Here is a 13485-nt window from a genome sequence, read left to right as displayed (position 1 = left end):
TTTAGCTACGTAGAGTGACCATCAGAAGTGATTCCTACACACGCTGCCGTCCAAACAAGGGGAGTTGTCAGACATGTGGCTGCAGGAGCTGGGCATCGAACCCCCAACCTTCAGGGTGGGAGACAACCAACTCTGAACAGATAAACCAAGACTAATCAGTGTTTGCTTTTTGAGTGTTTGACAAGAGTCAAACATAATCAATCATCTTCTTCTTTCTTTCCTGCTAGTTTAATGGGCCACACAAAAGCAAAATATAAAGGGGTTAAAATAAAGTGACTCAACAACTCCACGTTTCAATAGGCTACAAATGTCGTTTTTATTAATACTTTAAATAATGTCTAAATAAAGGGACTAAAGACATGCTTGTGTGACTTCTTCTTTCGTTATCAAAAATATGCTGTGGGCTGAAGTTTGCAGCAGAAATCTATCCAGGGACGAGGGAAGCGTAGATCACAGAGTGAGGCGGACGATCAGTCTGTTCATCTGAAGAAGGAACTTTGAAAGGAGTCCCACCATGATGGCGTCGGGGTTTGGGAGGAGGGGGGGCAGTGATTTTAACAAACCAAATGTCACAATCAGGAGAAACAAATGTTATATTTATATATAAAAACTGAAAGACCTGGATACATTTCTACTATTTCCCACATTTTTACTACAGAAATTAAAAAGAAAAGACATAAAGGAACACACAAAGGGGGGAGGGGGGGGGCAGCTAGTTTTGATAATCGACTCCCTTTGGTAAAAACTGTAATAAATGGCATTTGTCTTTTTCATATACATACTAACTTTAGCCATCCATCACTAAAGTCCACAGAAAGCTTGGAAAGAATAACTAGCACAACAACACAGATCTGTCATAAAAAGTCTGAGACTATTTACAGTGTATTTACAAAGTGAGCGGCATACATGTGGACAGTCCCCCCGAGAACAAGTGTGTGTTTGTCGATGTGTGTGTGTGTGTGTGTGTGTGTGTGTGTGTCTGTGTGTTCAAGCTGGTGTATTGGCGGAGGGCAGTTTAAAACGGTTGACACTCTCAGGGCGGCGAGGATCATTTGTGTTAATAGAACTATATATAATATATATACACAACACATACACCGGAATACATGTCAGTATCTGACATTCACGAGCTATACAATTTTACAACCTGAGACCAAACAGTGTTGTGAGGATGCTTTTTTTTTTTTTACATAAATGCAACAGGATGTTAACCCGACACTACTGTTTGGGGCTCAGGCACAGTTTCTGATAATGCTGCCATGTGTTTTGGAAAGAAGGAAACAATCCTTCTTCCCGTTTAGTGAAAGATACATTATTGTGATTTGGCCGTAACGCAGGAATGTCTGAACCAGGTCTGTCCCTCGAAAGCCTTCAATCTGGGAAGCAAAAATTCCTTGAAAGACATTTTTCCTCTTTTCCTAAATAAGTGCACTTGTCCACCACATTGTTTTCCATGGAAGATGTAGAATAACGCCACCAACGAGAAGACCCTGTACTCTTATTCTGATGGCTTCGGACGTATGAGTGAGTGGAAATAACGGAACCGAAGCTCGGTTTGTGATAAAGTACAAAAAGCACCACTCTGATCTCTCACAGGCTCACTGTTAGCGACGCTAAGCCCTGTCGAACAAAAGGCTCGAGGGACGTTCGTTTGAGAAGTGGCTCTGAGTGCTGGTGCGAGTTCAGGTTTGCGACTGGATCATGACCATTCCTAAGTTTTGGCACTGAAGGCCCTGTGAAAAAAAATGGGCCCAGCTAAAAACGCTGGTAAAATCAGTAATCCTGCCGCCCTGGGTGCAACACACACGGTAGCTAGCTTAATTGTGCTCCCATGTTCGGCCTTAAAAATACTTTAATAAGCCCTCGTCCCTACGTCTACTCCTGACCTGTGTGACTTGAGGCCACACACTCCCAGATATAAGTCTTTCTCTCTCCTCTTCCTCCTCCGTTACGGCGCCTTGCTGGCAGCGCCGTACTTGACTTTGTACTTGTTGATGTTCATGAAGTGAAGGATCTCCGGCTGCCGGCTGGTGGTGCAGGGTAGAAGGCCGTCACGCCCTTCACCCATCAGCCACTTGTTGGTCTCGGCGCCCATGTCGCGGGTGACGTGCTCCTTGGCCCACGCGTCCACCCAGGCCTGGAAGCGGTTGTGCAGCCGTGTGCTCACCCTCTCATGAGACTGAGGAAACACAGAGATGGACGCTTGTTTTAATTCTAAAGAATGACATGAACACACGTGATTGGACGAGATCTGATCAGCTTAACCTTCATGTTAAACTAGATTTTGTATTTTAACTTTGTATTTGCATCTTGACACTTTATTCTTTGGTTAAGATTTTTTTTTGGCCTTTTGCCTTTATTATAGAGAGAGGAAGGTGGATAGAGTCAGGGAGAGAGCGGGGAGAGACATGCGGGAAAGGAGCCACAGGCCAGACGCGAACCCGGGCCGCCCGCGCGAGAACCACAGTCTCGCTACATGGGACGCCCGCTACCGCTATGACACCAGCGCCCCTGGTTAAGATTTTTAGTATATCTGCACTGTGGTTTATGTACCGCTCTGTGTGCCTTTGAACCAGCTGTGACCTTTAGTCTGTTTCGTCCTTTGAGATGCTGACATGGCCTAGTTTGTGCCTAACTGTTAAGTTCCAGCCAACAGGAACAGGAAGCTGTATTACCTGGTGCGCTCGCAGAAGGGCGGTGCGTCGGTACATGTAATCCTCCGACTTAAAGACGTACACCATCTTGTAAGAGTTGAGTTTGAACATGCACTCCATCTTCTCTTTCTCCAGGGATTTCTTGCCTCCCTCGCAGGCCTCCTTGTCCAGCTGCTCTCGGCCCTTCTGGTACTTCCTGATCCGTCTCAGATTCCTTGTTTCGATGGCAAAGACAGACGGGATGAGACGAGATGAGAGTGACTAATGAGAGCGGGAATGTGTCAGAACTTATCCATAACAGTTCATTCATCAGAGGCATTCATGTTGGCTTTGTGTCACAACAACTTCCTGAACATGCTGAATATTAAGATCAGATTTGGTCTAAATCTAATAAAAAAAAAAATAAAAAAAAAAGGATTTTTCAGACTTCACACAAAAACTAAAGCACCCACCTTGGAAGAAAAACGGGCTTCTGAGCGAGGTGCTCCCTCAACTCAGGTGTGGTGGAATCGGAGTTTAAGTAGCGGCCGACGTAATCAGACCAACGCTGCGAACAAAACGACAAGTTAAAGACGTACAGTAGCTCTATCAGCAGCATGGTGAGCAGGTGGGAAACGTGAAGACGGAAACATCTGGGACAGTGGACCCGAGTATGAAACAAAGTCAACTTTTGACTTGATGAAAAGAAGAGGTACTGCACATGATTTTTTCTTTTTAATTTAAACTTTAGTAGGAAGACTGAAGTGTAATGAAACTCACAAACTGAAGTCCAACTGACATTTCTATCAAATGTGACAATTCAAGGGCATAAAATGTCAAAACTTTTCAATTTAAATCAGCTCTTAAACCCTGTAATGCCTGCTGACACAGCCAGAGCAGATTTGTTATTTATACTTCTGTAGCATGTTGTTACTGAGACCTCCTGCCTTACACGTCTCACAGTCAAAAACTAAAATAAGTGTCTTTAGCTTCTGAGTTCCCTTCTGAATGAACACCTCCCTGTTTACTTTAACAGAACATCATGTGTCTGGCTTTGTCTGATGTGATGGGGAAGAATGAAGGAAACCTCTCCTAAGAGGACGTGAGCGAGCATCAGAACCAGCTTGATTCCAGCTTGTCCTCTTGGAGTGTCCAAACTTGAAAAGGAGCGACGCAGCATGAAGCAGCTTGACTTGGAGCTCTAACCCTGATGCCCTGTTTCTATTTTCCTCTGTGTTGTTCGCGCAGACAGACGAGGAGCTCTTCTCACTCGACAGAGCTCGTTAGCTCGTTTTACAGAGTGGAGTTAACGGTGAATAAAAGAGGAGTAACCTTTCTTCCTGGCTCGCTGCGAGTCGTTTACTGACGAGCCTCTGAGTGTTGTGCTTTGAGTCAACAGCTCCACACTTCAGTTTGTTCACCTTCGATACTAAAGCACTGGATGTCATTTTATTTGCCCGGGGAAACTAATATCACAGAGCAAAGAATGAGAAATGTAACGGATGCAGTGTGGAGAGCAAGTGATGCAACGTAATATCTAACAGCCACGTGCTGGTAAAACACGATGTTTATATTCTTATACCCTGCAATAGTTTACATTTCATGCAGTGCAAATATTCTTATTTCTATATCCTGCTAGTTTACATTTCGTACTGTGCAATAACTAATCTGATATTTCTGCTATATCTATTCAAATGTATTGTGCTGCTAACTGTAAATGAGTCCTACAGTACCACACATACATTACTTTAACTAGAGTCACTTTTTATGTTCTTCTTGTTGTTTTTCTTTTTAGCTGTGTGCGCTTTAAGGTGTACAATTTGTATATTGACAATAAAGGCATTCTATTCTACTCGTCTTGGACCAAGAGCATGACGAGGCATCAAAAAACGACAGCTCACTGTTTACTGTTTCCTTACCTCGGCCTCCATGGGCTCGTCCGAGTTCTCCTCCTCTGTGTCGAGCAGCTCCACAGTGAGCTGCACCTGCCCTCTGTTCTTCAGGAACATCACCTGGAGGAAGTGACACGCGTGCAGCAAGTGTGAGGGGAAACGTATTCAGCGAAGTGGCGGTAAAAATAACAAGGATGTCCTGAGGGCTCAGAGGAAGCAAAAATCAGGAAGCTGCCAGAACACTTGAGTCACTGAACACGGAGGATTTAGCTTCCTAGTTAGGGATTCATAGCTGCAAACTCAGGAAAAAAAATCAGATGCTTCACATGCTCAGGTATCAAGAGTGACCTAAACTACCTGAAGTCTTTTTTTCAGGGGAACCTGTCATTTCTCTTATTTCTTAACGAGATGAGCTGCAGTGTAAGGTTAAGGTTGAGTGCTTCGAAGGTGCTTCCACCTGAGCTTTTCGACACTGTTATCTTTAAAACTGCATCTCATCGTCGAGTAATTCTTAAGCTGCCGGCCTCATTTTAGCCCCTTTAGATAATAATAATAATAATAATAATAATAATGAAGAGTACAGAGCTGTCCAGACTGAAAGTAAACAGCAGTAATGTGATGATCAAACCCTAACAGGAGAAATGCTCAGAGCCTCAGCTGGTAAGGAGAAGAGATGTCTTCACTACCGTACTGCAGCTAGAAGAGGTGTGAAAGCGAACATATGGTACTAAAAGAGTTACACAGCTGTACATAAACTGCACTTTGCAGATTACTAAAGGTTTTTTTTTTCTTGGTGACCTCGAAAAACAGACTGTCTCATAGACTTATAGTCTTATATTCCAGATTTTTACGCTATATTTAATTTTGGGGGATTTACCTTGAAGCAGTTTTCATCAGACATGAGCTGTTCGGCTTTCCGCTGGTACATGGATTCCGCCGAGCTCCTCGAAGACTGCGTGGACATGGTTCCTCCGCTGGCTCCGTTCGAGCTCTCGGAGAGGTAGAGGTCTGTAACCTGGACGCAGATCTCGTCGCTCACGATGTGCTGGAGCTGCATGGAAGCAGAGAACTGTGTCAGACTCGGCAACAACCATCGAGAAAAAGAAAAGAAAAAAAAAAGCATTTAACGTGAGCTACATGAGGCAGCTGAGCACATGGTGGAACAAACCTGTCGGACGATGCTTTGGATGAGTTTGTCCATCGTGAAGGCGGTGTAAGCGTGAATGGTGAACATTTCCCTCAGCGAGTCCTCGTACTGAGAAGCCTCCATGTTCCCATCCAGCAAGTTCCTCACCATCTCCAAGAAGGCCGAGTAGTAATCCTCCACCTCGATGTCCACTAGAGAGGAGAATGTAGAAAGAAACGTTCACGTTTAAAGTTGATCAGAAAGACTGGCAGAAGTTTCAAATCATCTTCGCTTAGCTTTCATAAAGTTTGCCTGAAGTCCCGCCCTCTTTGATTTCATCAGCTGTTGGCTTTCTTAATTATTTTGCAATGCTATGTCCACATCAAATAAATAATAAATATCCAGTGTGTGTGTGAAAAGCAAAGGAAACATTTTAGTGTGTTCCAACGTCGACATCACTGGTAGTTTAAACTGATGTATACATGCATGTATCATGAATCATGTCTCTCACTCGGCCCTCAGTAAGTGACACACAGGATTCCTCGTCTTTCTGGAAACACTGCTGCAAGTTTCTCGCTGTCTTTGAATAACTCACAAATGGTAAACTGTGTTTTCATCTCTTTGTTGATGTCCTTCATTTATCTTTCTCTTGCTGTTTTACGGGCGCGCTCCGCTCCGCTGCGCTGACGTTCCAGAGACGGATCCAGAGGGGATGTTTGAGTTAGGGGTGAGGAGGAGCCGAGGATCTGACCGGCTGTTTGGTGTCTGCAGTGAGTTCTCTGTGACAGATTACATCCCATGGCTTTGAATTGTGCTTCTAATAATATAGTTCCATTCAAAGTATAATAGTTCCATTATCTTAAAGTTGAAGACTTCCCATTATTTCATTTGTAGATTACAGCTATGATCACCTAATAAGCAGGCTTTGCCAGGCCTTTAATTGGAGCCTGACCAGTTTTATGGCAGGGTTTAACGTGGACTTTACACCCTAACGTAGCACAGAACTGACACCAAGCTGGTGCAACAGGCCAAAACAGTTTCTCTTGGAAAATGAGGAATTTGCATCATCTATTAAAGGGTATATATTTTACTCTTTTTTGACCTTTTCAAACAGTCTCTCTGTGCTCTAAATCAAACATGTATGCTGTGCTTTGGTCCAAATCTAACATGAATCAACACCAGAGGAGGTTTGTGACCCTGTAGAAACCAGCTCTCTCAGAACGCTCCGTTTTGGTGTGTCTCTTTAAATGCAATGAAACCCCGAGTTTAACGACAATAAAAATGGCGGACCTCTGCAAAAGTTTTGCTCTAGGCTGGAGGTGGAGATACCAGGAGACGGGAGGGGATTTTTTTTTTTCTAACCAGAATCCAACTTGTGATGTCACAAACTGAGAAAATTTGAAACGGAGCATTTTTCTCTTTGTGGTAAGACTTAAGCAGACCACAAACAAATGACTGGGAGGATTAATTTCAAATTTTATGGGTCCATAGACACTCAGGTTACTGCTATAAATGTTCAAAAACACTGTAAAAGTCAATTTCCATATTATGTCCCCTTTAAATTACCAAATTGTGACCAAACCGTAGGTGAAGACAAAAGATTGATTCTGTGCTCTCTGAAGGGAAAGTCAGAACGGTGTGATGGATAGAGAAAGAAAATGAACCAGATTTGTAAAAAGCCTCTCTCGTTTTACTCACTGGGCTCCTTCAGTCTGAGCTGGATAGCCGGGTTGTCGTTCTTCTCCTTCTTCAGCCCCAGGACTTCCCTCTCCCAGTCTCGTTCTCTGACCTCCTCCTCGATCTGTCGCTCCGCCTGCCCGTACAGCCGCAGCAGACGCGAGCACAACGTCTGGTGCAGCCGCAGGAAGATGTACCAGTTGTTGTTCACATAGAAAAGGTTGTAGGCGTCGTCCGAGTCCCGCAGCTTCTGCGTCGACGTGCTGCCGAACAGCAGCTTGGATTTGGACGGGCTCCCGCTGCTGGGGACGCCGTTGTGCTTTTTGGAAGCTCCTTCCTCCAGGTCCATGTCTTCTTCTTCGTCCTCCTCCTCCTCCTCCTCCACGTCAGAGAGCGCGCCTCGCTGGGAGAACAGCATGTCGGGGATGAAGTGGTAGATGATCTGCTTGATCTTGTACTTGTCGTCTTTCTGGATGCTGGTCTGACGTTTGACGTGGTGGATGATGAGCGCGGCGGCGTCCTCCAGGATTTGGCTGTCCTCGTACGCCAGCGTCAGTTGGGGGCCTGAGGGTGGAGTGGCGTTTTCCTCAGATGCCTGCTCCTGACGCTGCAGGGCAAAAAAACATGTTAACTTTTGAGAAACGTGTGATTTTCTGCGATGCACACTCTGAGGTGACAGTAATCTTTTTTTTTTTTTTGACGACGTCCCTGTAAGTATAAGTGTGCCATAAAGCTTGACAGTAAAATGTACCTCATCATAAATGCTTTCAATTTCATTCAGCAGCGATTTCGACCGAAGCACTTTGGTGTCATTCTGCTTGAAGTTGATGCCTTGATGGTCGAGAGACTTGAGGTAATACTTCTCGTTCTGCTCCCTCCAGATCTTGTTGAAGCCTCGCTGGGCTTCCCGCCACTCCTCCTCCTTTGTCTTTAACCTGGACCGGAGGAGAAGGCAAAGTCAGGAGAGGGAACATACTGCGAAGCTATATGGAGAGTTTCAGTTACTTTGCATCATCACAGCGAGCCAGAAGAATGTGCTGCAGCGTATTTAAATACTGTTAAATCATTTCACGGCTAAGGAGAGTGCAGGGAAAAAAAAAAAATCTATCTCAATATCAAGCACAACTTTTTTTAAACCCGCTCCTCAAAATATATCAGCTCTTCCCTTCCCTGTGTACATCAGTGTGTTGAAAAGCTCAGTTTAAGCCCTAAAGAAGGAATCAGACGCTCATTTACCTCTCTAAAAAAAACTGAGGTAATATTCTTTATTGATTCCTCACCACTCCGAAAACAACCTGTTACCTTAAATTAAACTTTGTAATAAGAAGCGGCTTCTTCTTTTTCCAAACACACACATCTCTCACCTCTTTAACACGATGGGGACGGACACGGCTGGGTTTTTCTTCAGGCCATCGATGATGTCGGGCGCCTTGTCTCCGTATATCCTCTGGATGGCCTTGCGGTGCACGACCTCCGAGGAGCCGCCCAGAGTGTTGTCCAGTCTGAACTTGGCTTGCTCCTCCGCCGACAAGCGGGACAACTTCCGCTGTACCGTCTCCAGGACTCTGATGGTGGCCAAGTTGGTCTCTAGTACGACATCCAGCTGTGGATGAGACAGCACAGCAGATTTAATATCATGTTCTGTGTGTGTCGTGCTCTTAGGTTCACTGCTAACAAAAAAATAATCTAGCGAAGTGATTTAAAAACTTGTTTTCCTGGCAGATTATTGTGGTTTTTATTGTTCAACAGATACGTTCCAGGTGTTTAAAGTTCCTGCTCACCTCGAAGCGTTCGTCCTCACACCGGTAGATGTGCTCCTCATACTGCGTCTTCTTTGAGCTGACAAACGTGGAGTCTTCAGACCAGGATGGGAAGGAGACCCAGGTGTCGTTCAAGACCTGGAAACCAAAGAAACAAAGAGAGAACTGAAGCGTTCACATGAACATATAGATATCGACTTTAACCTTTGAAGAAGCTCTTGTCCGATGCTATAAGACGGATCATTGATGTAAACGTGTGTCCACGTGGACAGGTTTTTTAGGTGTATTTTAATCATCTAAGACCACTCTCTAAAACCTCTCTGATGTCTATTGTGCGCTCTCGCAGGTCTTACCTCTTTACAAAGGGGGGTCCTGCCGGTGCACTTGGGCTGCTGGTAGCTTTTGGGTAGTGCTCTGTAACTGGAGCCTAGTCTCTTACAGGAAGCATAATCGATCTCCATGGCGATGCCCTCGGTGGCTCGCTCCTTAGGGTAGGTTTCGATGTGGGACATCTCCCGATATCCCAGAAAGTTTTTGAACCAGTTGAACAGCTCGGGGAATTTTCTGTACGGAAAAAGAAAATCATATCAACGACAGATATTGTGGACTGAAAAATAAACAATAAGAACAAGTCATGGGTCAGCAGAGAGGACTGAGTACTCACCCTAAGAAGGGCAGCACCAGCTGCACCAGTTCAGCCCTGGAGATCACCTCCTGGTTAAAGATGACCAGACACCGCAGGAAGTTGTCGTAGGCCTCTGCACTTTGCAAGGCCTTGCGGACCTGTGACGAGAATTCAAAGTTAGAATAGATGACAGAGTCTGGAGAAGGGTAAACAAAATGAACAGAACGTTACAGATTTCTTCATATATCCAGAATGTTAAAAAAAGGAAATCTAATGTTGGCCTGAGGCGTCTGCACAGTACCTTATTTTATTTGTACTTAGTGTACATCTTAGAATATGTCCAAACATTCCTGAGAGATGTATTTGATAGGAGTATACAAGTCTTTACTGTCTGAAGTTGAGCAGAGGTCTTGAAAATTTATCATGACAGAAAGATTCACTTTGCTGATCTGCTTTTCTTCCTTCACGTCGTCTTTTGATCGGCTTATTTAATGACTGTTCGTTTCTTGACGTAAATAAAAACACAAACAACTCGAAAGCCCACCTTCTCAAAGAACAGAGATTCTGTTCCGACGCCATGCTTGCTGGCCTCCGCCGCCGAGGAGTCTTTTAAATTCAGTAACTTGGGCTTCTTCTGCAGCATCACCACAAAGAGGGAGCAGAACACACGGGTACGAGAACATCAGTCACTAAAACTCTCAATAAGGGAGTCGACTCCATCTCCAGCTGTATATGAGATGCATACGCATGTTTGTACCTTCACAGGGGGCGTGGCTCCTGGAGTTGGATGTCGACGGATCTGACAGCCGTTCTGATTGGGCCTCTGCTTGTTGTTGAGCTGCAGCTTTTTAGCGGTGCCACCGTGATCATTCCTCACTGACTCCGCCTTCTCAGCCGTGGTCTTACTTAACAGCTACAGGAAATAAACACAGGTGATTAAGACGAGGAAACGGGAATAAACGCTCTTCTTCTTTGAACTGCAGAGCAACACTAGCGATGTCGGAGCTGTGCTCACCACTGAGCTGTTGGCGTCTGGGAGAAACTGGCCAAACTCTGACAGCAGGTCCTCTTGGTTCTTAAAAAGTCTTGCCACCTGAGCGTAGACCTCTTGCTCCGTCAGAGCCGGTGTGTAGTTCCCACCGGCCTCTTTGGCATTACGCTGCTCTTTCTGTGGGGGGTGAACACATGCATAAGCTTAACCATCCAGTTACAAAGCATCTCAGCCACGCCCCTAATTATGCAAAGTCAAGAATAACTCCTAGGTTAATATTACGAAAAAGTCACCCCTGTAGTGGGTGTACCAATCAAGAAATGAGCTAATTATTTCTGCTGTAAATTTGCTCGAGACCCAATAAAGAATCATCAGCTTCTGCAGCCAGCCTCTAGTGGACACTTGAGGAACTGCAACGTTTTGCACTTCCCTATTGGTCTCAATTTGGTTCCCAAATTGGGAAACACTAACTAACTGCAGCTCCAGTTTAAGCCTCTCTTAGAGGTGCTTCGATCAGCTTTAGTCTTGCCGAGCTAGCCAATCACAGCCACTCTCTATGAACTTATATCATCTGTCTTTTACGCGACATTTGTCTGTGGCTCTCTCACTTTCTGTCTTTGTCTCGGTGGTGCTCAGAACTCAACAGCTGTGCAGCAGACAGCAGCTCCTACTTTTACATTTTTGGGGGGATGTTAATTGATTTACTGTCAGTGTCTTTGCTGCTCAGTCTAACCAAACTTGCTGAGTAGCACAGGCAGTTATAGTGACAATGGCCTGTTTGGTACATGATTTGGTGGGAGGGACTTCACAGAGTGCTACAGGGTTTGACTGTACGGGTTGCTTACTGCCTTTTTACTGCTGACAAGCAGGAGCACATGTACTGTTCAGCTGAGATTAGAGTAGTGTTGACCGACCTGGTACGTGTGGAGGATCTCCAGGAAGGCTTTGTAAATGTCGGGCTGGCCCTGGAAGCGGTTCTTGATCTTGTTGACGTAGTTGATGGCGTGGTTGAACTCCACAGGCTGGTTGTTTTGAATGGGCGGCCCGGTGGGGGTCCCACTTAAAGGCGGATGGATCTGCGTAGGCGGGGAGCGAGGAGAGGTGTATGCAGGTATGGACGGATTGCTCTGACTGCTGGGCGTCAACGCCGGGGGTTGAGGAGGCTGCAGGTGACGACAAGATGGAAGGTATTAGAGGATTTGATGATGCACCACAGAGAAAACGCAATTTTTTTTTTATTATTCTTTTTTTTTTGGGGGGGGGGGGGAGGGTGTCCTTAAGTTCCTTTCCTGATTGAAGTCCTCACCTTGCTAATCTTGGCTGGGGTGGGCTGCGTCAGAAGGGGCGGAGCAGTTGTGGTTGGAGCAGACGGGAGCTGAGCCGGGTGTTGGGGGGCCGCTCCAGTTATGGGGATGTTCTGGACTGAAATGCCATGCGGGGTGATGTGGTGGATCTGACCAGGAGTGGTCACGTTGACCAGGTCGTTCGTCTGGACCTCGATCTTGTAACCGGGAGGCAGGAAGGTGTTGAAGCCCATGATGAGGTCAGGATGACCTTTGAAAAGTTGTGACACTCTGCTGATGACCCCCGGAGTGTCAATACTGGGAATAACAAAAACAAAAAGAAGGAAAAATTCATTCAAAACCACCCATGGCAGTCATCCTTTAAGTCAGTAAATCTCAGATACACAGACGGTTATTTATATACAAAACCTTCAGTAAAGGTTAAAGGACCAGTCTGAGTATTTGAGTGGGTATATCTGTACTCATTCTGTCATTCCCTTTAAGCTGTATTTGACTAATTTATAACTTTATACCTCGTGTTGGTATGTGTAGGGACAAATGTATTTACACAAACAAAAACATGTTCTTTGTTATTTTGACGACCTTCAGGTTTTATTCATTCATGTTTGATTGAGAGGAATGATGAATTGATTTGTGTGTGCGTACACCTGCAAGTCCATGCGCTGGGATAAGGAAACACCTCCCCCAAGTTATTATCAAATCACAATGAGCTAAAGTTGGGGGAAGGTGACAACACTGGTGTCAGGTTTCACACATCAGAGTAGTATGAGGAAGCATCGGTGTCTTTTAAAAGAGTGCTGTGTGGACAGTCCCCTTTCAGCGCAGGTGTAATACTGACATGGAAGAGAAAAACGGTCAACAGGAGAAATGTTTTACACGTGTCGCCTACTCAAATGGAAACATTTAGGGGAGTTTGACTAAAGTTTACAACAGGCTCTAACATTACTAATGTGAAGTTACCGTCTGTTGTGACACGCAGACACCAGCTGATACGTTCATGACGAGGTGAGAGTGAACGATGGGAAAAAGCAGAGCAGTGTTTGAGACAAAGCTGCCGTACAGAATGAAATATCAATACTTCGCGACCTATTTTCTGTGTGAAAGTCTGTGAAAAATATAAAGCCTAAATAAATATATTGTTTTTAAATACTGAAAGTCTTCCTATCTGTAAAGAGGGTCTAAATAGCACGACCTGAATGCTGCCGTCTTTTCACTGAGACGTTCACCATACACCAGGAATGTGTATAAATGTAAATGTTTTGGCGTTGTTGAAGAGTACAATAATAATATTTTTTTATAAATAAATGAGTTTTTTATCGTCTTGCTGTTCTTGTAAAAAAAATGGCATAAAACTCAAAAGAATGGAAAGCAGAAAAACCCCTAACTGGTCGGGCCGTCAGAACTGAACTGAAAACTAAGACCAAGGATTAAAAGAGCAGTAGAAAACTTTGATTTATGTTTTTTTTAAACAGGAAAA

General features: G+C 44.7%; 1 protein-coding gene across 3 annotated transcripts in view; it reads right to left on the bottom strand.

Moving 5' to 3' along the window:
- Positions 1 to 291: 291 nt before the first annotated feature.
- sin3aa (SIN3 transcription regulator family member Aa) overlaps positions 292 to 13485 on the bottom strand; it is a 19043-nt gene continuing 5849 nt past the window's right edge. For 2 of the 3 annotated variants that reach the window (XM_079346133.1, XM_079346131.1), the window contains exons 5-21: positions 12011 to 12305; positions 11619 to 11867; positions 10729 to 10881; positions 10471 to 10626; positions 10258 to 10347; positions 9753 to 9871; positions 9442 to 9652; positions 9110 to 9226; positions 8693 to 8931; positions 8080 to 8263; positions 7350 to 7935; positions 5694 to 5863; positions 5403 to 5576; positions 4553 to 4645; positions 3107 to 3201; positions 2676 to 2868; positions 292 to 2179 (exon numbers count right to left, since the gene is read on the bottom strand). In XM_079346133.1, the coding sequence (XP_079202259.1) occupies positions 1949 to 2179; positions 2676 to 2868; positions 3107 to 3201; positions 4553 to 4645; positions 5403 to 5576; positions 5694 to 5863; positions 7350 to 7935; positions 8080 to 8263; positions 8693 to 8931; positions 9110 to 9226; positions 9442 to 9652; positions 9753 to 9871; positions 10258 to 10347; positions 10471 to 10626; positions 10729 to 10881; positions 11619 to 11867; positions 12011 to 12305 (3355 nt within the window). In that variant the 3' untranslated portion in view covers positions 292 to 1948. The remainder of the gene's footprint in view (positions 2180 to 2675; positions 2869 to 3106; positions 3202 to 4552; positions 4646 to 5402; positions 5577 to 5693; positions 5864 to 7349; positions 7936 to 8079; positions 8264 to 8692; positions 8932 to 9109; positions 9227 to 9441; positions 9653 to 9752; positions 9872 to 10257; positions 10348 to 10470; positions 10627 to 10728; positions 10882 to 11618; positions 11868 to 12010; positions 12306 to 13485) is intronic. The other variant, XM_079346132.1, reaches the window with a different exon arrangement.

Source organism: Symphodus melops, assembly GCF_947650265.1.
Source record: "Symphodus melops genome assembly, chromosome: 6".
In the NCBI taxonomy this organism is placed as follows: domain Eukaryota; kingdom Metazoa; phylum Chordata; class Actinopteri; order Labriformes; family Labridae; genus Symphodus; species Symphodus melops.
The sequence above is the reverse complement of the archived record's forward strand: the minus strand, read 5'-3'. Positions and strand labels throughout refer to the sequence as shown.